The sequence below is a fragment of the Rhinolophus hipposideros genome, assembly GCF_964194185.1.
Source record: "Rhinolophus hipposideros genome assembly, chromosome: 20".
Lineage (NCBI taxonomy): Eukaryota > Metazoa > Chordata > Mammalia > Chiroptera > Rhinolophidae > Rhinolophus > Rhinolophus hipposideros.
In genome coordinates, this window is record NC_138066.1 from 22,392,814 (window position 1) to 22,418,679 (window position 25,866).

The following is a 25,866-nucleotide window of genomic DNA, read 5'->3' on the forward strand; positions in this document are numbered from 1 at the left end:
CAACTGAGTTCTACAATACTGTCTAGCTCTAATTGTATGTTTTAAGCAAAACAGAATTTAAGTAAACCACGCAGAGTTATATGTGTGGAACCTTTGATTTCTACCAGAATATTCATGACTAATAATGAAGCTTCTCACAAGAGCGGCTGGGTAAGCTTCTTTGGCACTGCTGGGGAGCTAACTCCAGACACGCAGAAAGTAAGCTTTACTTTGGATCACACCTTGGTCCCTCAACAGTGCCTCCCAATTTCATCAACCCAGTATTTCCCAAGTCCCATTCCTTTTTACTGTTGTTACATCACTGTGTCTCTAGTTAGCAATTCCATGGTAACATGCCTACACATACATACACACACGCACACTCACAACCTCTGCATACCCTTCTCCTAACTGTTACAGCCTCTGCAATCAAACAGGGATCTGGGATCCATAATTTCTCCATCTGAATGTATGGTTTTTGTTCTGTTGCAAAGAGAAGGAATAACCAAGTGTGCCTGACACTTGTTCGGGATTTCTTTTGAAATCCTTTTATATTTTTTATTTTTATTTAAAAAAATTTTTTATTGGGGAATATTGGGGAACAGTGTTTTTTCCAGGACCCATCAGCTCCAAGCCAAGACGCTGTCCTTCAATCTAGTTGTGGAGGGCGCAGCTCACTAATCCATAAGGGAATCAAACCGGCAGCCTTGTTGTTAAGAGCTCGTACTCTAACCAACTGAGCCATCCGGCCACCCCTTGAAATCCTTTTAGATAAAAGACTTTTCATAAAAAAGTTAGAAGGAGACATTTTAAAAAGCATAACTTAATAACATCTTGAATTTATCTTCTTCCTGTTTTCCTTAAAATAGTGTACTCACATTATTCATTGGTCATTAGTACATCAAGAAAGGGTAAGAAGGAGGTAAAAAAGCAACAAAAAAGGACAGGTATTATTATCCCCATTTGACAGATGGAAAAGTTGATACCCAAGGAGGATAAGTGTATTCCTCAAGGTCACAAGATAAGCCATAACTAGAAAATTCTTATGGGCTATATGTGTACATGGTCAATAGTCTAAAGCTGAAAGAAGGCAAGATATAGTTTTCTGTACTTACTTTTTCCGCCTTTGTCTCTCCTTTAACCTGGAATGGTAGATATCTACTACAGCCATCTTCAGAGCTATAAATAAATAAACAAATACATAAACAAAAATAAAGCCAAGACAAAAATAAATCTTTTACCTAAACTTTGAACCTCCTATTGCTGACTATTCCACACTCGCTCACTTGATCTAGCTAATTTGTCTCTTGGAAACAAAAGTATCCTAAGATACTGAATTTCTTTATCAGCGAAATTCTTTTTTCCTCTGTATATTTATATGGCATTACCCTACAGATAACAATTCCTGCTTTCTACTGAACACCTCTTTGGCCATGCTTTGTTATGTATATTACTAGTTTCCATGTAACAGTTCAACACGGACTCTTAGCTCTGGTAACACAGGCTATAAATTACATCAATCAGAGTAGTCATAAAAATGAGTATTGATTATTGTTATAACTGCACGGGAGTAAGTTCAGGAAACATCAGGCAAGACCAATGCAAGTAACAAGCAACACAAATATTTTCCCAGAGTAGCAGTTTTCAGTTCGGGAACAGCAACTATTTACGGAGCAGTTTTGCATTCAATAGTTCAAGTTCCATTAAATAGCCTAACAATCCAAAATCTGTACTCTGGTTGGTTTTCCATATCCCAGTCCTTTCCTGGCTTTACTTTCATGTTAAAGACATGAAGAATTAGAAGGAAAGAGTCAGTGGATAGCAAAAGTTTTCATCAATACAATAGTTCTGGTTCTTTTTCTTTCCTTGGCCAATATTTCCATCTTCAGAGTTCCTCAGGATTCTATTCTCATCTCTTCACCCCTCACCTTATTCCCATAAACTCATCCACTTATTTTAAGCTCCAGACCCAGTTGGGTATCTCTACTCATGTGGTCTTCAGTTGCATACTTGTATTCTCTTTCCCATCTTCCAAAAATATTTCTCTTGGTTAACAGCATTACAGTATATCCACTTGTCCAAGATAGAAATCATTCTGTATTCTCCCTCCCTCTCTCCATATCTAGTCAATCAGTAAATCTTACCTATACTTAATGCTTAAATCTCTCTCAAATTCATCTCTTATTCTTTGTCCCTAACCCTATTCCTTAACTCAGGCATCTTGTTTTACCTAGACCACTGCATCCACTCTTTTAATGATTCCATTCCTATCTCACTGCAACCATTTATCCCCTTCAAATGGTACCAGAGTAATGTGTTAAAGCACAATCTCAGGGTGTAATTCCCCTACTTAACAATTTTTTAGTGGCTTCCCATCCACTTATAGGAGTTCAAACTCCTACATAGTATGTAAGACCCCTTAATGTCTGGATTCTGTCTATCTTTCCTACCATTCCCCCATATGCCCTATACAACATGTACACAAAACAACCTGCTCAAGATCACAGAGCAGGAATCCAAACCTAGACTGTCTGGTTCCAGAGCCTTGAGTAGGAAAGACTGAAATTGTCCAACATGTTTACTTTCTGTTAGTCCTATATCCTAAATCTGGCTTAATTGAAAATGATACGTATATTAAAAAAACAAACATCTCATAAGTAAAAAAACTCCCACAGGCTTTTTATAGTCTGAAGACCTCTACAGAAAAAAACAACAAAGACCAATTATTAACAACTCTAGAAGAAAATATGAGGAATGCATAACTTAACACTATGCTATATTAACCATTCTTCTCCTCTATAATCTATGGATTCTGAGAGAATGTTAAGATTTAATAATTTCAGTAGACTCTGGAACTATCCTAGTAACTTGTTACCTTCTTAAGCTTTGTGTAAGTTGAGAGTCTGGTTTTGTTTTGATTACTGAACGTATTCATAGAAGAAAGAGGCCCTAGAGCATAACATAATGACTTGTCCTCTGAAAAATTAAAATACATTATTCAAATGTTAGATAACATAACTTCTTACAACAAAGAATTGAGTTGTATATGACAATCACTCCTTCCAGGAGAGTAAGTTTTATTCCAAAATAGAGCCTAGAGCCTCTGTAACACTGATAAATGAAAACAGCAATATAATCTCAGCTAAAGAAAGTGAGACACAAGTTCCAGTTTAACTCATGGGGGCAATGAGTCAGTATAGATTTATACGTTCTGCTAGAGTAACTCTTAAATTTTGTTTTCCAATAAATTCTTATCTGAAATGGATAAATTAGATGTGCTCTAGCTGACCTCTTCTCCTTACTCCATATCCAGCTACCATTCCCAGTAGTAGTCCCTGAGGGTAACTCCATGGAACAGTTTGAAACCCACATTTCCGCTGGAATTAGTTTTAGGGTGGGGAAAAATGGAACCAATGAATAAGTAAGGGAACAGAACACAATGGCTTGTTAGAATCACCAATTTCTTTCACTACATGAAAGCAAACAAAAGTTGAGCAATGTACAACCCTGATGCATTATCAACATGATAGCCCTGGCGAGATAAATAGAAATAAATTCTGGATATTCCATCCTGACTCATTACTGTCTACTTGCTCTAAGGATAGTCTCAGATTAGAAAGAAGAAATACCAAAATCTAACATGCTGGGCTATGCACTATATATGTATACAACTTCAAGCACTGGGAAATGACCAGGAATACTTTATCTAGGCCATTCTCCTTTGGATCTAAGATAAAAATAACATAAATTCTAGCTGGATGATCTGAAGAGGTGAGTGAATATTTTTTAAAAGTTCAAGTATTAAAAAAAAAGTAGTAAATACCATGGATATTTTTTGTTCTTTTCTAACAAGTTCAAAAATTTGAACATTGTTCTAACATTTTTTCCTATAACTGCCCATAAACTAAAAATAATTCAATAATATCAAGTCCAAGATTTAAGGCAATGGTTTTGAAACCATTGTGAGAAATAGAATTACGAAGTCAAAGGTTCAAAGCAGAAAGAGAAGCAAATATAACAGCTAAGTAAACAGCTAAAATGCACTGAGTATTTATTATGTTCCAGGTTCTTTATGTGCCTTATCTCATTTATCCACCGAATACAATGAGTTCAAATAGGAAAGAAACTACTTGACAATGCAGTGGAAATCACTGCTAATTTTGACAAAATGTTGTTTCTAAGACTTGTGTGGGAATGACTTAATTAAAACAGAAAAAAACTGAAGAGACTGTGTTACAGAAAAAAAAATCTATAAATATTACTGATAATTGGTTCTATGGCTTGATCACTTCAGTAGTTTAAATTTGTACAACTGGCTCTGGGAACAAAAGGAAGGAAAGGAAGACATAGAAACACATGAAAGGAGAACTGGATTTCTTCCAGAGAAAAATTCATATTTGAAGCTACCTCTTTTCTTTATAAAGCACACCAAAATAGCAGCAACTGATGATCAGATCTTAACCACACGAATAACCCAGGGAGGACCACAGCACAGCAGGCAGAATAGAAGTAAGAAGGCAGACACTGCAAGAATGAGAATCATCAGTTCACATTCTACTTATAGTGACTGGAGGTCCCAGTAAAGCAGGCAAAGAATCAGAGATCATTAAAAACAAACAAACCAAAACTACCCATAATCTATCCACTGATGTAAGGCCTCTGAAATCTCAGCCTTGGGGAAAGAATAGTCTCCCTGTGATTACACTGGGGACTGATAACAAAGTTTCCAAATGGCTGGCCTTAAAATATTTCAAGAAGTGGGCAGAAGTCAGAGGCAGCTCCTTCCCACTGCAGTGTATTTCTAACATTGTTCAAAATAGCTGGCAACATGTTTCTGTTTTCCTGACAGAAGGCACTTACTGTTTGCTTGGCAAGAAAACCATCTCAGAGGCCTTAACAGCAGGGAAGCCAATCAAAATCCCTATTGCAACCACACAAGTACAAACCTGTGACTCAGGTATTCCCCAGAAGCAAAGTTTTTAAAAAGTCATTCCCCACCCCAAATCTTCTAGCCAAGATGTACTCAGTTCTCTGAAGGAAAGACCACAGGACCTAAAGGTTAAAGTCAGCAAGTAGGAAGCCTTGGGCAAGTTAGTTAGCTCCTTTGTGCATTTCTCTGAATGTAAAATGGAAAAATATCTATTCCTACTTCTGAGGAATGTGGTTAAGCCACAGAAGATAACAAATGTGAAATGTCACCAAAAAAACCCCCCAAAAAACAGCTTGTAAAGATAGTACAGTATTAAGATCACAGACTCTGGAGATGGTCATTTCACTCACAGGGTACGTGGCCTCAGACAAGTTACTTGATATTTCCATCCCTCAATTTACTCATCTATAAAATGGGGTAATAATAATAACGCCCAACTCATAAAATTTTGTGAGGACTAAGTGAGTTCACAATGTTTGAAGGGCTTAAAATGGTAACTGGAAAACTAAGTGCTATATGCATTACCTATTAATAACATTTATGTCTAAAAGGTCTCAAGCATAAAGTAGCCAAATCACTATAAAGGGAAGGGCACTGCCAACAGGTAAGTGAGTGCACTGAGACCCGTCCGGACCTCTGACCTAGTGTTAAAGGATGTAAAGGTTGGCAATATGGGCCAAAGATAGAAAAAAGAAACGTGGGGGGAAAATCCACGTCCGGTCAAGACATTTTGCTGAAATTATCTTTCCAAGTAAAGGAAGAATAAACTACTTTAATGTACAATCCTAAGTGTTGAATACACAGACCCAACAGATAGGAAGGAGCTTATACTGCTTTTTGCTTGCTTGGGTTACGGGACAGAAATGATTAGAAGATGCTGCACTCTGGGTTTCAGAACCTGTGAAACTCTCTGAATGAGGAGTCCACAGATTTAGGAGATTTTCCCAAATGAAAGCAGATGAGGAGTGATGTTCCCTCCAGAAAAGGGAACTACACTATTTGTCTGCCCTGAGATCGCACAACACACCATGACACACAGGAGTGCCAAGCTAGGAGTCTTCTGCATCTCTCCAAACCCATAATTTCTACTTATTTCCATAAAACATGAGGAGGTGTTATCTAGGGATCCCAGAACTTCCTTATTTTCTTCCTCCGACACTGCTTCACTTTGGGCCCATGCGAAAAGCCTTCTGGTATGGTTGGAATGCAATTTATTATCCCTCCATTATGTCACAGGCCTCTATAATGGACCATTCAAACCCATATTATTAGACAAATTCCATGAATCATGGGAAAAATCTTTGGGTGAGGACAAGGGTTTGGTCACATCAGTTGATCTTCTAGATGCCTTGGAATGGAATAAAAAAAAAAAAAAGCAAGAAACTCAGCCACACAGTTTGCTTCCTTCCAGTAGTTGTCAGTGAGGGAACGTAACATTAAGAATATAATGATATAATGAAATGGTAATTAACGCCATCCTGAATTACGTACCCATCTTTCATTGGAGACATTCGCACTCTCTGACTAATCAGTGTCACCCCTTCTTTTTTGACAGGGCACACAACGAAACAGTAAGCAGGATTCCAAGGACTTGCCCAAGATCACACAGTGACTCAGAAGCAAGCCCAAGGTTGAATCAGTGTTCTGATTTGTACACCAATGTGCCCCTCTGTTTTAGGTGTGCCCTTTCTCATTCCTTCCTGAGTCTCCTTGGGCTTGCAGTCCTCTTTCACTGAGTGCTCTGGGCGAAACTGCTCAGCGCAGGAGCAATGGGCCCCAGCAGACGGTGGGGCATGCTGCCTGAGGAGCTAACATAAGAACTCAACGCCATAAACAAAGAAAGCATCCCTCTAATGCTGCCAAACCTCTTTAAAGTGTTGTCACCTTTTAAAAAGCACCCATCTAAACATCTTATAGTTCACTACTAGGCAGGGAAACGAGAGGCAGAGATTATTATTTATGTTCTGTTAAAGCTACTTGTGTATAGCAATAACTGATGCTTCAGTTCTAGCGCAAATGAACTAGAAGCAAGTGACTTACAAGGTCGTAGAAATCATCGGAAGAGCACAAATAACTAAAGTATGTCACAGGTTTGAAATGCTAACTGAAATCAAAACTGTCAGTCAATCAATTGCTTCTTTCTGATTTTTTTCCTTTTGTCCCCAATAATTACAGAAAGTAACATAAGTGTACCAGAAGAAATTATAGACCCTGCTTCTACAAAGAAAAAAGAGCGAAATGAAATACCAACCATTAATACAGTTTTCTCAATAATGTTGAGGCTTAAGAATGAAGACCTTGGATTAGGGCCTAGAGAAGTGATTCAGCAAGTCTCTTTCATAGTGGAGCCATTATTGACATTAGAGATTCTGACTTTCAAAAGTTTCGTACTTTTGAACAGTATCTAAAAGGATGATATTTATAAAGTTGCATTATTATTACTATTTTTTGCATTCTGGAAAAGATACAAGCCAGGAAACATCATTTTAATTAAAGCTGGTGTATATGAGGAGAAATATTCAATGGCAGTCTGCACACTACTTTTAAAGGAACAACATGAGAGGTGAGAAAAGACAATAACATGAGTTACCCAGGGTTGAAAAGGAGATTGACACGAAGACTGCACAATACAATGACTCTAGTGAATGCTAGTTTGCTTTCAAGCTTTCCTCATTTAGTTTGATCTGCGTCACTCTGATTTTCCTTCAAGTTGTGTGGGAGAAATGAAATTTTGCAAAGAAAATTGCTCAAGAAATATGTAGAGAAAAAATTCTAAAGGTAAAATTTTTATGTCCTAGATCTGGTGTGACAAATACCTAAGCGGCTCTTGTATGCAGAGAAGAATCAAATTCCCCTTCTAGTGACCTAGTAGTAGTTAATGCAACATGAAAACTTGATTTATAATTCAACAAGGATTCTACCTGCCTTTCCAGCCTGGGGTATAGATTTAAGAGAAACAATAAAGATGCTGTTTGGGGAATATAAAATCCAAGGGAGCATTATTCATCTATTGCATCATATTCAAATCTAGCCTGAAATGAGAGATTGGGGATTATGTTAAATATTTAGTTCATTGAAAATAGAAAGAGGGAACAAAAAGATTCAATGAAAGTCTAACCATTCACTTTTAAGAGCCCTGTTAGTATTAACCACTTATGTCATAACACAAGAGTTGACAGAAATCCTTAGCGGGCTAATCTTAGATGAGAATTCAGAAATGGTAAAAATTCAACAGTCCTAAGAAACAAGAAATTCCCAATCTTGATCTAAAAATCCTCGAAGAACTTCCATTCTTTTCTCCTGCTATGGGAAATTTGGGGTAAGAAATTATAGTGAACATCTAGTAGTATCAGCAGCTGCCACTGAAGTCCCAAGGTCCTTGCACTGATTCCCTTCCTTCTAAGGGGGCAGTGAGGGCCGGTTAATCAATTACCCCAGTGTAGGCTTACCTCAGCCAAAAAAAGATCACACAGTCCAAGCGATGGGTTATTCTCAACTACCATTATATAATCAACTCTCACCATCATCACAAACGATCTTTTTTATAGTCAAAATCCAACAACAGAGTAAGTTCAGCATCTTAACCACTAGATTTTGAGTCCCATAAGGGCAGGTGACATATTTTATTTATCCTTATATTCTTAGCAGGCACACAGTGTCATCATATAGCTTGCAATCAATAAAAATACTTGCTGAAACAAAATGTTACCATGTAAGATGTCCGAATCATCTTCAACAAAATCGATGTCTCTCAAGTCCCACTCTGCATAATTATCAAACTCCTGTTTAGGGGAAAAAAAACAAAAACCCATCAGGTTTGAGTAATAACTTTACAGTAGCCATGCATTAGAAGTAAAGAGAAAATACACAGCAAACACCCATTAAAAATACTGAATGGGGTACAAGGCCAGGATACTGCCACAAGTAATAAGAAGTCATGGGGAAAATCTGAGAGGCTTTCAGACAGTAGTACCAGCAAAAATGAAAACAGTTATGAGTTTAGAAATAAAGCCAAACTTATTATTTCAAAAATTACAAGCAGTCTGTTCATAAAAGGTAACCCAAGAAAGTCTAACTCTGACTCGGTCTTCAGATAACAAAATTGTCTGTATTAATTCATCTACCTTTGTACTACCTTCTAAACGCTCTCTTTATTCAATAATATGCTTATGTAGCTTAGTGGGTAGATCTGTTTATATTCTATCCAGTGAGTACAATTCGTAGGGCAGTGTATGTAAGGTAGGTCTACCATATCACCTGCCACGAACAAAATGCTGACCTGGGTGTGGCTGGCAAAACTGTAGCTCACTAAACTTTCAAATAACCTCCTGGAGCATTGTAATTGTGAATTAGATGAGAAATCACAAGACTTAGTCCTACATTCACATGGCTTTTGACTCCATGGCTGAACAAGGAACATGTAGTTTATACATACATTCATCGTTCTTTACATCCTTGTGAATACAGTGCAGGGGTTAGCAAACTACAGCATGTAGACCAAATGCAGTCCACTACCTGTTTTTGTAAAAAATATTTATGGGAGCATAGGCATGCTTATTTACTTACATGTTATTGATTCTGCTTTTGCACAATAATGGCAAAGTTTAGCTGCAAAAACAGAGTCTACGGTCTAGAAAACCTAAAATATTTACTATCTGTCCCTTCATAGAAAAACTTTGCCAACCCCTGATATAGTACAACCTTAAAACCCCTAGGCATGGAATGAGAACCAGAGCCCCATACCTAAGAAAGTAAGAGCCAACACCAACGCAAGCTAAGAAACAGGTTCTCGGTCTGAAGAATTTTTATTGTTCTACACGTGAAAATGTTTACAAATGAGAATGGAAGAAAATGTGGCTGCCTAAAGCCTTACAAATTACAGTGCTTGGAAAATCTTTTTTAGTAATATGGAACCTATGGATAAAGAGATATAAGGCTCGTCTGAAGCAAAAATAAGTTTTTCCTACCTCAATGAAATCTGCTCGAGCTGGCATGTATCCTGCCATGTCCCGAGAAAGCAAAGAGTCAAAGGTAGGTCGGGGAGGGTCATCTGTAGCTGGAAGAATTTAGAGTTGTTCTTAGTTACTTTATAAAATATTGGCATGAAAAAAGTGACACAGAAATAGTCCTCATTTACACTCTGAAATATTTTTGCTTGGAGAAAGACAGTGTCTGAGAGAATAAATAAAATTCAAAAGATTTTTATAAAAGGAAAAGTGAAAAAGATAAAATATTATGGAAACAGACTGATTTCTTAAAAAGGAAAGTAAGACTTAAGGAATCCTCTACGTAAATATGGGGGAAATTCCCTCTGCTTTTTGCTATTAACATGTGGAAAAACCAAGAATCTTTTCTTTAATGTTACAGAACATAAGTATTTACTCTGTCTGCTTCAGCTCCCTTATGCTTTAGTACCAATCTCAATTTACAAATCTCATCTAATTGAGAGGCAAAAAAACACTGGATCTGGAAGTTGGCTAGAATTGAGCCCCAGCTCTAACATTTGCTAGTCCCTTGACCTCGCACAAATTATTTAACCTTTCTGAATCTCAGTTTCTTCATGTGTAAAACAAAAGCACTTGCTCTACCTATCTCACTGGGTTCCTCTGAGGAACAAATGGTTGAACGGATTTGGGAACAAAGTGCTAACATCCAAAGTAATACCCAAATAGGAGGGATGATCAGGCGTTGAGTTAGTCAGCTATGAAACTGTTTCTAGAGAGGATGAAGAAAGGGAGGGAGGAAGGGAAAACACTCTGATCTCATTACTTGTGCTCTGGGAGTCATTCAAGAAAGATGTCCATTTATAATTCATCATGGTTTTGATTATGTTTTGTTATAGGACCTACGGGTCCCTCAGCCACACAAGATTAAAACAGAAGTTCTCTATTACTGCCACAATCAAGTGAACAAAAATAACAAACTGCTTCTTAGACTGAACACTGGGATCATTAATAATTAATGAGTCAAATACTAAACTTCCTTCAATAACTAATATCTGCAATCATAAACTCTCCAAAAGAACTGTAAAACAAAAGGCTTGTGCTCACAATAGCATGGAAAGGTCGGTTCATTTTGCATATCTCACTTCACAGAAGCAAGCATTATGTTAAAGAGTCTCAGAGTGGGTGAAACTACACATGGGATCCAGGCACTCTGACATCCAGGGTAGAAGTATGACTTCTGGAATATGTCCCCTCCTTGCCCAATTATGGCCCTGACTTAATAATGACCATGTCACCTCATCCTATCTCCATAAACTCGTTAGCCGGCCAAGTCATCAAAACATTGTTTACCTGTTACTGCAACAGGTCCTAAGGATAACCTAACTATCTCTTTAAAAAAGGGAGGCACTTACAGTGAAATGGAATGGCTGTGTCAGCAGTTTTTGCCTCCTCTGCTTGTTTCAGGTTCAGCAGGGTAGATGCAAACAGAGGGTTATTGATGAAATGCTTCATATAGTGCTTCTCACACTCCTCCTTGGTCTTTGTACACATCTGATTGGCTACATCCTGCCTAGAGAAGTGTGAGGAAAAGGAAGTAATACTTTCAATTATAATAATGCTTGTAAAAGCATAGTTTGTTCTTTCCATATTTTAAGTCCCATCCATACAATGTCTGGAATCTGATATCTCCAAATTGGTATCGTGGAGATATTGGTAGAACAATAAGACAAATATAAGCCTAATGTTGGTATAATCTGATGTTACAAATCCTACTGTTCCGAGATATAGAGACAACATCTGAAAAGCCCTTTCTTTTCCATCAAAAGAAGGGAAGATCACTAGAAAATCTGTCATTTTCCTGTGAGCTGGCCCCAAGGAAAGAATTGCTATACATAACAATGAACCACTTCAGAACACACAAAATGTACGGTAAGTATAGTTTCATAATTGCATAATGTTTTTTATAGCTTACAAAACATTTCACATGAACAAACGTTTCTTTACTAGAGCTCTTACAATAGGTCAAGCGTAAGCTACATACATTCACAACCAAAGTTAATCGTACCATTCATTAACTCTGTGGGGTATTTACTGTCTCATTTTTTTTACAGATGAAAAAATGAGGCCTAAAGAGATTAAGAAACTTGCTCAGGAACACAAAGCACATATTTGACAAATCCAGAATTTGTTCTCGAGATTTCTGACTCCTAGCCCAGATGATAGAGAGGTACAGGTGAATCTCTCAAAAGTCCCCTCTCTTCCACAGTATTTCACTCGTTCTCCTCCGGAATTACTACATTCTGCTTTGTGTACTTTAATCATCTGATTCCCCTACTAGACCATAAACTTCTTGAGAGCAGAATCAATGTCATAATTCTTAGCTCTAGCACCCTCACCACCAAGCTCTGTGCTCTACTCACAGTGGATAGAGAAACAACAATCTTTTTTATGGTCTTTGCTAAGAGGGCAGGGGGTCAGGGAGGATTAGCCCATTTTAGAGTGTTACGAGTGCAAGCAAAAAATGAACCAAAGATGATTAGCGTCTCACGAGTGATCCCTTTTTCTATCTTTTTTGGTAGTCCCTGCAGCCCACGATATTTTATGATGCTTAATAAACGCTGAATGAATAAATATTAATACAAGCAAAAAGTGAACTGAATTCAAGTCTCTTTCTTCAGGGCCCTCGACATAAGGGAGGCAGCACAGACAACCTGTTCTATTAATAGCAGGGAAGATTACACTCACTAGAAAGTCAGGGCAGAGAGGATCTAGTTAAGAGTCCTTCACTAACACGCTATGTGAGCATGAGAAATCATTCTTACTCCCTAAGCTTCAGATTCTTCATGAACAAACATATTTAATAATGCCTCTGATCTCTAGCTCACAAAATGCTATCATCAGTGTCAAAGTACACCCAAAAGGGAAAAATGAAGGTGGTGGTATTATTGTGTTGTTGCTGCCTAGGGTAACAGCAATGATTGCTGTTCAATTCTACCAAACGTGGTCTAAGGCAGGCGTTTGAAAGCTAAAAACAGGGAAGGCAAAAAAGAAGTCTGTCAAACTTGAATCTTAGGTAAGCTACGACTGTCTACCTAAAGTCTGACTCAGTTAATGACAAGGGCATCTATAGCCAAGAAAACTTCAAAATATGAGAAAGGAGCAAGTCTAAACTCCCCCCACTCTTCAGAAAGGAATAACCAACCTTCCCTGAGTTGGTACATCCAAAGTGGCCTTTTTAGGGCTGCCCAGTCATAGACCACAAAAACATCCCACATCCCTGGGAGGCATTTCTAAGTCACGGGGCAATAGAAAAGCAACATATGGTCCTCAGACTCCTCTTTCTGAGGCTCCTCCCTTTATCCTTCAAGAGCACCTTCTTCTCTGAGGCCACCAGGGTAGGACAACCCCTAATACCAAGATCTTACCAGTTTCCAAAGCCACAGTCCATCACAGCTTCTAAAAGGGCCATTTCTTCTTGAGCAGTCCAGCTGGGGTCAAGAACAGGAAAATCTGAGGTCTAAGGAGGAAAAAGATTTGCCTAAGAACAGATATAGAAATGGAACCTAGCAACCTTAACTATAACACTAATTTATAGTTAAATGACTGTCATTCTCATGGTATTGAGGGGGTATCTAAAGTACATTCTTATTTGTTGTCTACCTCCCCTACCCCTATTTCCACCATCAGCTACAGGTGTCTCCAAAAAATATTATCATGCATTGATACTATATAACTCATGGAGAAATATATTTTTAAAACTTAGCACAAAGGCAGAGATAACTATTACAGTATGCAACCATTTAGCTAAGAAAGAGGGGAATGCAAATGTGTGTATATTTATTTTTAAATAGAAGACTAAATCATATGTTAAAAAAAAAAAAGCAACCTATGGGGAAGGGAGAGAGAGAACAGGGTGGAAAGGACACGGATAGAAGCTAGACCTCTCCAAATAGTCCTTGTTTTGCATATTTGACTTTGAAAACGTAAATACTGTACATAATTATTATATTTTAAAATCTTAAGAATTAAAAATAAAACGTAACAAACATATGAATTAATTTTAGGCACAATCACATAGAAGGAAACTATCCCAAATGACTTTAAAACACAGAAATGTGAGTATACATCTGCAGTAGGATATACCTTAAAAGGAACTGCCAAAAAAATAAAAAATAAAATAAATCTTAAACGGTTTTCAGTAGTGTTGGTATATTCTGAGATTCTTGTATGTGGATGTGTTATTGGGTAAAGCAAATAAACAATTGTGTGGGCGTCATTGCGTGGTAGGACTTTTGGCTTGGGGAAAAAAGATATCGATATAAGATCTATGGGTTTACATAAAAACCAGTAGTCTTGTATTTGAATTGAACGCTTTAGTATAAACTCATGATGCATTTTGTCTTAAAAGAGTAATTTCCAAACACTGTCCACTGGAAAGGTCTAGAAACAATGACCAACCCAGTAGCAATGAGTGTTTCTAGTGCCCAGTATGTGGTCTCTAAATACTATTTCCCACTAAAGGAACTAGACTCCTTGAAGTAAAAGCTGATTCCAGCTTTGGGTCACGAAATGTACAAGATGAGACTGGAACATTTTGTCACACTGGAAAGCAAAGAAGACCTCAAAGATTAAGAAGACTCAAGATGCCAACTTGTAGAGGCTCCCACTAATTAAAAATGGAACATTTTGAACATTAATAAGGATAATAACTGCAAAGAATTGAAACACATCAAATATTATAAGTATCTGGAGGATGCCAGGAAACCAACTTGTGTTTTCAAAAATAGTGAAAATAAAGGGAAAGAATTAGGTGTTTATCTTGCCTTTCCCGTATAAACTTTACCTCAGGGTGATCACATAGATAATGATGAGAAGTTTCTTTTTATAGAATTAATTTTTACTCATAAAAGGAGAGACAGAATTAAAGATAACTACTTTGCAATACCCGATAAATAGATCTAGACGATGATCATAAATGAACCTGATATAGCCACTAAATGCAACTATCAATTTACAGGACACATGGAAGGCAGAGGAACACATCAATCAGCAAAATCCTGCCTGTACTACCATCTATAAGACAAGTTCCTTTGATTTTTAATAAAATAAACTATAAGAAATGAAAGCGGGACGGGGGAGAACCAACAGAATAGAAGATCTATCACAGGCAACCAACTGGAATGCCTTATTTGTACCATAATGGACCTTATTGGTACCATAATTAGAATAAACTGTAAACGTTTAAAAAAAATTCATACCACTAGATACTTGTGATACCCATAAGAACAGCTGAAATGAAGAAGCTGACCATCAAAAGTTGGAAAGCATGTGGAGCAATCACAACTCTCAGACACTGCTAGTGGAGGTTTAAAATGATACAACCACTTAGGAAACTTTTTGACAGTTTCTTGAAAGTTAATAATTTATTCTATGACCCAGCAATACCATTCCTAAGTATTTAGCCTAAGAAAAATGAAAATACATAGTCACAGAAAGTCTTACACAAGAATGTTCACAGCAGCTTCATTCATGACAGTCAAAAATGAGGCCAGTGTCCATCAAAGGAATGGATAAACAAACGGTTATATTTTCACCGTGGAATATTACTCAGAAACAAAAAAGAATGAACTACTATACATAACATGACTACATCTCGAAAAATATGCTGAGTGAAAGAAAGCAGACACATACTGCAATCCATTTACATACAGTTCTAGGATAGGCAAAACTGATCTATAGTGATAAATATAACAGTGATTGTTTCAGGGGTGGAGAAGGGTGCATATTTCTTAAAAGCTTTTATGAGATGGCTGCGGAAATGTGAAAAGTGACCAGAATTACTTTTAGAGAGATCTAATAGAACATTTACAGATGAAGTGATATAATATCTAGGGGATTTGCGTCAAAATAATGTGGAAGGTTGGGGGTTTAGATGCGATAAGATAGGCCACAAGTTGATAATTTTAAGTGCTAGTGACAGGTATATGAGAATTTATTATATTATCTGTGGTAGTTGGCTACAATGGTGGCCTCTGATGAATTTCTCCTAGAATTCACATCCCTCGTGTGGTCTCTTCCCATTTATGGGAAGTATGGACTGGACCTGTGACTTGCTTAAGAAGGCCTGACAGCTTCCACTTTTAGCTCTTGGGATTCTTGAGCCACCATGTAGGAAATCTAGCCTCCTCTCGTTGGAAAGACCATGTGGAGAGGCCACATGGAGAGAGAGACCCTAAGATTACCTGGAAAAGCACCAAGGCAGGGCAGTTAAGAGAGTCCAGCTAACTCCCAACCTATTCAAGCCATCCTCCTGAGGTGCCGGGAGTGTGTGAAAAAGTCCCTTGGACTTCTAACCCCAACACATCATGTGAAACTGGAAGTGACCCTCACCATGCTCAATCTGAATTCCTGACCCACACAAGTGTGAGAGATAATAAAATGGCTGTTATTTTAAGCTACAAAGTTTTGCGGTAGCTGTTAGGTAGCAATCAATAACTGAAACACCTTTCTCCCTATTAGTGTATGCTTGAAATTTTCTATACATTAAAAAAAAAAAAAAGTGACATGAGACCTTCAGGTTATACAGGCATTTAGAAATTGTTATATCTTTTGTTAATGACAAAAAAAATCTGTAATTTGTGAAATTACCCTCCTAATAAGCAATACGTTTTTATCTGAGCATATACTATAAATATGCTTAGCACATGAGGTACTGTGAGATCAAAAAGAGAAACTTCAGAGTTTATGTCTACCTTAAATTCATAATAATCACTCAATATGGCCAGTGCCATGAATACATGTAAATATGACAATTCATAGTTGAAGAATGTATGGTATTTCTAAAACTGTGTTTTAGAATACTAATTAGCTCTCCCCAACTTTACTGTGAGATAAGTAGGAAAGACTTTTCTACACCAAAAATAAATAAATGGGCATAATACAATTTTCCTTAAAAGTTTTATCACTGTTATTCAATTCCTGGACCCAATCTCAGCCCTACGGAATCAGAATCTCTAACAGCTGGGCCTAGGAATTCACATTTTTAAGAAGCTCTTAGGTGGTCCTTATGCACTAAGGTTTCAGAATCACTGATATAAAGGGTGTGGCAGAAAGTGGTGTCTTCATTTGTTCAAGGTTCTAAGAATTATAAGACAAAAATAGCCATAGAACTCAGAAATCTTAACGCACCACCCACCACAGCATGAGTAACTTCCAAAAATATAGCACTGTGAGATGACAAAAGTACTGAAAACCATTTCAAGTTTTCTGAAGCTTCATATGCCAAATAAATAAATAAATAAATAAATAAATAAATAAATAAATAAATAAATAAAATCAAGTGTTTAGTGGCTTCATGTGTAGAAAGCCAAAATTTGATCACCATTCCTACTGAAGAAAAGATTCTTCTTTTCCTGATCTGGGAATAAATAAAACTGGCAGGAAAAAATGGATTATTAGGACCTCCAAAAGCTCCCTAAAGTAAAAGATAGAATTCTGAAATGTGTTTGTATGGGTATTGAATATGTGAGAAAAGGACGATGTAGTAAGAATTAAGTGAACTTGGAATGAAACATAGTGCTTTCAGCATTATGCAAAAGGCACTGTGCCCAGAACAGTTAAGGAGAGCTCATGGTCGGCTTTCCTACAGTAGATTGATAACCATCAATCTACTCAACCTATACTTAATTATTCTTGAAGGAATTATTTTCACAATTCAAATGAATAAATTTGTATTCTGGTTCTAGGCATGCTTGTGTGAATTTGGGAAAAATAAACCAGCTTTCTGAAGATCTAATAACCTAGGCAAAATGAACTCAAAGCCATAGCTACTCTAACCACACTTGTAAGAGGTTTCATCTTATAATAAAAAGTATGTAACTTCCATCAGCCATTTTTACATTTCTGAAATTGGAATGCTTCTTATAATCAATAGTGTCTTGGATCTGATAAAATATAGTATTTATTGTGCGATCTTGAGCAAATTACTTAACCTCTCTCTGCTCATTTTGCAATTAACAAAAGGGGAAAACATTTATTGATATGAAAAGATGTTCCACATCATATGTTATCAGAGAAATGCCTTAAAACGAGTTACCACTTTACACCTATTCGAATGGCCAAAATCCAGAACAGACATCAAATGCTGGTGAGGATGTGGAACAACAGGAACTCTCATTCACTGCTGGTGGGAATGCAAAAATGATACCGCCACCTTGGAAGATAGTTTGGCAGTTTCTTACAAAACAACATACTCTTACCATGTGACCCAGCAATCAAGTTCCTTGGTATTTATCCAAAGAAGTTGAAAACATGTCCACACAAAAACCTGTGCGTGGATGTTTATCGCAGCTTTACTCATAATTGCCAAACTTGGGAAGCAAACAAGGTGTTTTTCAGCAGGTGAATGGATAAACTGTGGTACATCCAGATAATGGAGTATTATTCAGCACTAAAAAGAAATGAGCTATCGAGCCATAAAAAGACACGCAGGAAACTTACATACATACTACTAAGTGAAAGAAGCCAATCTGAAAAGGCTGTATAGTATATGATTCCAACCATATGATATTCTGGAAAAAAAGGATGGAGACCATAAAAATATAAGTGTTTGCCAGGAATTAAGGGGAGGGATTAATGAATAGGCAGAGTATAAAGAACTTTTAGGGCCATGAAACTTTTCTGTATGACACTATAATGGTGGATTCATGACATATATTTGTACAAACCCACACAATGTACACCACTAAGAGTGAACCCTAATGCAAACTATGGACTTTGGGTGACAATGACGTGTCAGTGTAGGTTCATCTATTATAACAAATGCACCCCTCTGGTGGGGGATGCTGATAACAGGGAAGGCTAAGCGTTTGTGGGGGCAGTGGATATACTGGAAATCTCTGTACTTCCTACTCAATTTTGCTGTGAATCTATCAAGTGCTCTTAAAACCAAAGTCTAATATAAAAAAATGTATTCCAAGTCTTATAATTAGTGAAGAAAGTATTTAGAAGACTTAAGGCATTTTGAGAGAGATAGGGGAAGGCTAGCCAGTTATTTGGCTGCCAAGAGCTCTTACTAAGGAGCATTTTTTTGATTAATTCATTATGGACCATGATCTGACTATCAGCATTACAGGCCCAGAAATTCATCTTAATAGGACGCCACAAATAATCAGACTCAGAGATGTTGATTCACCCTTTCCAAACTTTTAAGAGGCTAAAGTAGATATACTATAGTGCTGTGGGAAGCATAATTCTAAAGATGACCCCTTCTACTCCCAAGATGGTCCCTTGATTATCAAACACTAACTACGTATCGCTGTAAATGGACTCTGCTGATGGGATTAAGCTAGAATAGGGAGATTATCCTGGAATATCCAGATGGGCCCAATATAATCACATGGACCCTAAAAGTAGAAGTGGGAGGCAGAAGTCAGAGAGATACTGCACCGGAGAGATAAAGCAGAAGGAGAGGTCAGAGACTCCAAGCAATTCATCAATAACTCTCAAGGACTCCCTACCATTGCTGGCTTTGAATACGGAGAAAGGGGGCCAGAAGCCTACAGGCAGAGAGCAAGTCCTAACCAATAAGGAAACAGTGGCATCAGTCCCACAACCTCAAGGCAGTGAATTCTGTCAACCTGAATGAGAATAGAAGTGAATTGGAAGTGGCTTCTCCCCGAGGGCCTCCGGATAAAAGCCCAGGCTGGCCAACACCTTCATTTCAGCCTTATGGGACCTGGAGAAAACCAGCTAAGCCTAATGATCTTCTGACCTATAGAATTGTGAGATGATACACTTGTGTTGTCTTAAGCCAGGTTTTGGTAATTTGTCATGGCAGCAATAGAAAACAAATACAAGTGTCAGTGGCTTAATCCACAAGGTGAAATTGTTACTGGCATGTAGATGTCCCAGCCAGCATTCTTTCCTGTAAGAAAAACTACATGGGAGGCTGAATTTAAGAAAACTACTTGGTGAACTACGCGTTATACTCTGGTAACTGACAAAACTATCTTTACAAAGGTACATATACCTGCCAAGCAGATCAGATGTTCACTTTGGCTTATCAAAGTGCCCATTCCTCTGGCTTGAGTTTGGAAGTACATCTGCCTTTCATTCCTTCTTTAGAGATGATAATATAAGCAAATTACAGCCAGGCCTTACTCTGGCCTATCAGCCAGTCTTGCCTCTTTAAAGTGATTTCATGTATTGTATCATTCACTCTGTGTTTATTTTAAACTTAACTCTCAAAAGGTAACTAACTTCCCCAAGGAAGGGGGATGGAATACCAAACATAAACATCACTACCCACATGAAACACATAAAAATACCATTAGCCAAAACACATCTACTATATGTTTATCAATGAGCCTAAATAGCAGTGTAATTTTTATCCTTATATCAGTAAACCTCAAAAAAAGTACTTCCTTTAAATTCCTTCTAAATTTGAAACAAAAATCTGAGTATATAAAATGATTTTTTGGACTGAAAAATACCTTAGTATTTTGGGTAATAATTACCTGATTCAGAAGAAAAGGAAAGAAAAGGGAGAGATACTTGGAGATGAAGAAAAGACTAATTCCCAGTATAAAACCTGAAATCTAAACAGAAATTTCCTGCAACTTCATTATTACCATTATTTCATAAGTATGATCACTTTGATGTTTCTTGTACTCAAATCCTCGAGTGAAACACTGCAAAAAAAGGAAAATTAAGTTACCAAAAAGCTACTTTTTGAAATGCTATCTTATAGAAGATGGCTTGGGGGTATTTTACTCTTGTGATGAGTTTTTAAGAATTCATTTAATCTTGTCTGCATCCATAATAGGATGATTATATTCATGATCACAGCTTTTCAGTGGCTCTCACAGAGAAAAAACAATAATCTGAAAAAAATTCTTTTTCCTACGACAATTATTCCTTTGATAAGAGCATAAACCCTGGAAACAGACTGCCTAAATTTGAATTTTGGCTCCATGCTTACCATATTTTAGCAATTCCAAGACATGTTTTTTTCATGAAATGAGAATTTTTAAACTCTGAAATGAGAATTCATCTTATAATAAAAAGTATATAACTTCCACTAGCCATTTTTACATTTCTGAAATTGGAATGCTTCTTATAATCAATAGTCTTGGATCGATAAAATATGGTATTTATTGTGTGATCTTGAGCAAATTACTTAACCTCTCTCTGCTCATACTTTATAGGGTTGTAATGATGATTTAAGAGTTAATTCATGTAAAGTACTAAAAATAGTGCCGGGCACAGGATAAACACTTATAATTATTATTATTATTACCCTCATCATCCACAAAATGGTTTGTTCCTTTGTTTGTCACCTGCCCAAAGATCACTATTCAGTAAGACAATAAACAGGGTCATAAGTGCTATCAAAAAGAATAAGCCTCCAATTCTGTTTCCTGTAGTCCCAATACTTTAAATCTATTGGCAAAAACAGTGTTAAGCATTAGGTTGATACAGAGATGTGGAATACAGGCATAACCCGTTTTACTGTTTCACTTTATTGCTTTTCACAGATATTGTGTTTTTTATAGATTGAAGGCAAGACCTTCTATTAGCAAAAAATTCTTACTTGCTTTAGTGCAATACTCGCTTTATTGCAATACCTGCTTTATCGCAGTGGTCTAGAAATGAACCCACAATATTTCCAAGGTATGCCGGTATTCAACAGTCTATCTCATCCACTTGCTCTGTTCCCCAACTTTTCACTGGTAAAATGTGTACTGGAAGATTGACTGGAAGCAATAGATTTAATAAGGTATGGTCCTTCTGGGCAAGTGATAGTCATCTCTGAATTTACTATATCCTTAAAACTAGGCAAGGAGAGGCAAGCCTCTACTTAATGAGTTACCTGTAAGCAGAGGAGAAAAGGAGGCGGCCCACATTCTGCACACTTGATATAAGGCTCCATGAGGTAGGAGGAGCAGCCTCGGCAAGGTGGCTTATCAGAGGGATCATCTAGAACAAAACGAAAAACATACTAGCTTCAAAACACCTTATGATTATCTTAAGAGCTAGAAGCTGAAAATCTTCAAATGATAGGTAGTGAGCTATATTGAAAAGTTCATGGAGACAAGATTAGCTCATTCAAAATAAGAAAAAACAAAAATTATGTGCCTTTTTACTGCAGGGCAGCTTTGTTTCTTCCTACAGTGTACGTATTACTGCAAACAGCATCTAAACAGATAAGGCCCCTGCAGAGAAATTTACAAACACAAGTTTTAATGGGAAGTTTCATAATACCCACAACTAACTTTTTTAGGGGATAAAAATGTCACACACCTACATATCACATATATATTTACAGATAAAGAAAATCTGATAAAATGTTAATGATTGTTGAGTCTAGGTAGGGGACAACAAGTAATCACTGTACTGTTCTTTCAACTTTTCTGTAAGTTTGAAAATTTTCATAATAAAAAATGGGGGGGAAACTTCTTTAAGTATATGTCTTGGGATATACTCGTTATCTTTGAGTTGGGAATTAAACCCAGGAAAGCGCCCTCCTTTTCTCCCACATTAAGAACAGAACATAACAGACCTTCCTTCAGTGCCACTGACAGCACGGCTCTTAAATATTAAGGTAAGGCATAAAATCCACACTCTCTAAAGTCATAAAAATGCAGATCTGTGTGTCCCCGGTTACCCCAAACAGACAGTAGGTTAGATAAAAGCATTTTTGTCTAATGTTGAATTTACTGAAGTTGATAACACTACTGAGGTTATATAATAAAATATACCTAGTAGGAAATAAACCCTAAAGTACTTAGGAATAAAGGGCCAAGATATTCAGCTGGTCTTCAGATAACATTTTTTTCCTTCAATGTCATTTTGTTACAACGTTGATGACAGAAAAAAAAATCAATTCCTGGCTGGAGCCAGTGTGCAGAATTTCCACATTCTCCCCAAGTCTGTTGCGTTTTCTCCGGCACTCCAGTTTCCTCCCTCATCCCAAAGATGTACATGTGAAGTCAACTGGCGTCTAAATTATCACAGTGTGAGTGAGTGTGGGGTGTGTGTGTGTGTGCTCTGCGGTGGGAGGGCGTCCTGTCCTGGGTCGGTTCCCAGCTTGTGCCCTGAGCTGCCAGAATAGGCTCTAGCCACCCTCAACACTGAACTGGAACAAGTGGGTTGGAAAAGAATTACTATCTTACTTGTTTTTATTCATCTTTCTTAAATATATATACAGCTTGCATTTATGTCAATGTTTAATATTAGAAGTGTTCTGAGTCTTTATTTAGAAGTTTGGTGATGTTTTTGTGACCAGAAACACGCCACAGGATCTTAACTCTTGTTTACATCAATTAGCCTATGGTAGAATTAGTCTCTTATACGTCGTTTTACTTAAAGTTGCAGTTTCCAAGATGATTCAGAAAAAAAAGGGGTGTGTGTATGTCTACATATATTTGTCAATATATAATAAATACATATATAGAGAAAGAAAGAGAGAGAAAGCACGCAAATGGAGTAAAAGATTAATGAAAGGTGTACAGGTATCCTTTGTACTATTCTTAGTCTTCTAACTTTCCTGTAAGTTTAAAATTACTTCCAAGTAAAAAGTTTAAAAATTATTTTTAAAAAGGGGAGGGACAATTAATTTAGGTTCTTTTTCCATGTGCAAAATGAGAAATTTGAACCAGATGTGTTTGAAGACTTTATTTTGTACTAAGTTTATATAGAGTGTGATGAGAGAGTAAATTAGAGCCCCTATAAAAAATTGCTGAAAAGGAAACAACACCCAAAAATAACGTTTTTGATTCTTCTCATTGGGATACTACTAACATCTACCAATGGATTTCTATTTCTGCCAAATCTCTTACCTTCAGAATGAGCGAAAAAGCACTATTTTTCTCTATAGTTGTGGCTGCCTGAATTTATCTCACACATACACCATATTTCTCTGCATTATTATTATCCTGTGGTTTACTCTGAAATGGGGAGAGGCGCATTTCCTTTATTCTACCACAGACATTATTTCTTATCAAGGCATCACAAATATGTTATTGGTGCTAAAGAGAAATCCAAATGCTTTTGTGGGTTAATCATACTATGCCTGGTCTAGCTGAGCTTAGTTTTCTTGTAAAACCTAGGTGATACGTTTGTCATGTGTTCAGTGGGCAATCTCATTGATTGAACCCACTTATATTACGTATTGGTTGATTTTATTTTGATTTGAGACTCTTATTCCTTTAAGATCAGATTCACAGGACTTTAACTTCAAAATGCTTATTGTTCTTCTTTGACCAAGTTCCACTACAGTTTGCTATTAATATTCACCTGAGACTTGTTCACATAGTACTTACTGCTAAAGGAACCCAAACGGTCCATTCCCTAATTGGCAGAGACTTTGATCTTCCTCAATGCAGTGCTCCTTCAAGGAGATTTCAGAACTGGTCAACACATACACCAAAGCTTGATGTCCCCCTATGAACAAACCAAAGTGGCACATGGATCAGGAAATAATTCGAATAAGTAAGAGAAAGAAAAGATAATGCAACGTACTCAACTCTACCACATCCTTGCTTTGTGACACTAAGAAAATATTTTATTTCTATAAGCCTGTTTCCCCTTCTGTAAAATGGGTATGATATAATAGTATCTATCTCACAGAGCTGTTGTAAGGATTAAATATCAAAATCCATACAAATAATGTACCATGGTGCCTGGACCATAGTAAGCCCTTTACAAAGGCGACATTTCCCTAGTAAACTACTACTGATTTTCTCTTCTTGGCCTCATTTCTCTCCTTAGCCCCATTTCCTTAGGGAAATAGACTCTAATTTCATATGGTTCTGGTGGGGTCGCCACTGGCAATACTCCGTTCTCTACCCCCATGACAGCTCAAACGACTAGATCTCAGAGAAATCTGAATCATGAATAAGACATACAAGGATAGAAGGTAGTTGGAGTTCAGTTATTGACTAGTCAAGGAATTTGGTCCATGAGCTCTGGCTGTTGAGATCCGAATCCCCAAGGGTGGCTAAACTGTTTAGTTTTCTTCTTTTTCTCATTTCTCTCTTTCCAATAACACTTTAATATATGAATAAGTGTCTGTTACTAGAAACCCAGGAATCCTATCCATTACAACATGCATTTGTTCAATTTACTCCTTGAACAAATATTTCATAGGTATGTACAATGTACACAGTATCTTCTTTAAGGCAGAAATACAAGTATGTATTTTACACTAAGCCAAGAAAACATCCCTCCTTCTATACTCCCATCATCACCTTTTGTCTATCACTTTTACGGCATTTTTTTACATTCTACTTTGTGAGGATTACGTATGAATACCTATTTTTCTCCATTTTTAGAGTAAATGAAAGCAGGAACTATGTCCAACACAAATCTGTATGCTTCCAAGTACCAAGCACAATGCCAAACACACAAAAAGAACTCAGTAAACACAAATGTAATGGATAAATGTTAGTTCTTCAAACGGTTAATTTACGTTTGGTTCTTCTGAAGTGACTTCTTTCACCAGGTATTTTAAGGCTGGGGAGTAATTCATCATTAAGTGTATCAACACTCAGATAACATGGCTGTCGATGAACCTGTTTTTTGGGGGGTGGGCTGCGTGGGAATAATTATCCCTCTGCTCTCGTCTCAGAACAAGTTAGTCTTTGAAGAAAAATGAGTTTAGCAAAGGGTTTTATGCACTTGGTAATAAAATAGTGGCCAACAGTTACCGAACTTTTCTCACATGCCAGGTATTGTGGCACCACTGTATTTGGATTGTCTTTTTGAATCCTCACAACCGGAGGCGTCCCACTTTTTCGCAGAAGGACAGGAAGCCCTGAAAGATCATGTTACTTGTGCAATGCCTTAGAGGCGGGTGAACAGCAACACAATTTCCACCGAGGTTAGTGGAGAGGGTCAAGTAAAGGATGTATAGACAGCCTGATCAACATCTCCATGGCCTAAGCACAATATTGCAATAAGCACAATCTTCTTTCTTCCTCTCCCTTCTTCTCACAAGAGACATTTCCG

At 37.2% G+C, this 25,866-nt stretch overlaps 1 protein-coding gene across 4 annotated transcripts in view; it reads right to left on the minus strand.

Annotated features, from left to right (window-relative positions):
• Positions 1-25,866, minus strand: part of TADA2A (transcriptional adaptor 2A) — a 39,515-nt gene that overhangs the window by 12,714 nt on the left and 935 nt on the right. For 2 of the 4 annotated variants that reach the window (XM_081029233.1, XM_081029234.1), the window contains exons 2-9: positions 24,180-24,300; positions 21,728-21,834; positions 20,487-20,546; positions 13,281-13,372; positions 11,268-11,425; positions 9,877-9,965; positions 8,619-8,691; positions 1,095-1,158 (exon numbers count right to left, since the gene is read on the minus strand). In XM_081029233.1, the coding sequence (XP_080885359.1) occupies positions 1,095-1,158; positions 8,619-8,691; positions 9,877-9,965; positions 11,268-11,425; positions 13,281-13,372; positions 20,487-20,546; positions 21,728-21,834; positions 24,180-24,204 (668 nt within the window). In that variant the 5' untranslated portion in view covers positions 24,205-24,300. Of the gene's footprint in view, positions 1-1,094; positions 1,159-8,618; positions 8,692-9,876; positions 9,966-11,267; positions 11,426-13,280; positions 13,373-20,486; positions 20,547-21,727; positions 21,835-21,993; positions 22,071-24,179; positions 24,301-25,866 lie in introns of all 4 variants that reach the window. The other 2 variants (XM_081029236.1, XM_081029235.1) reach the window with 2 other exon arrangements.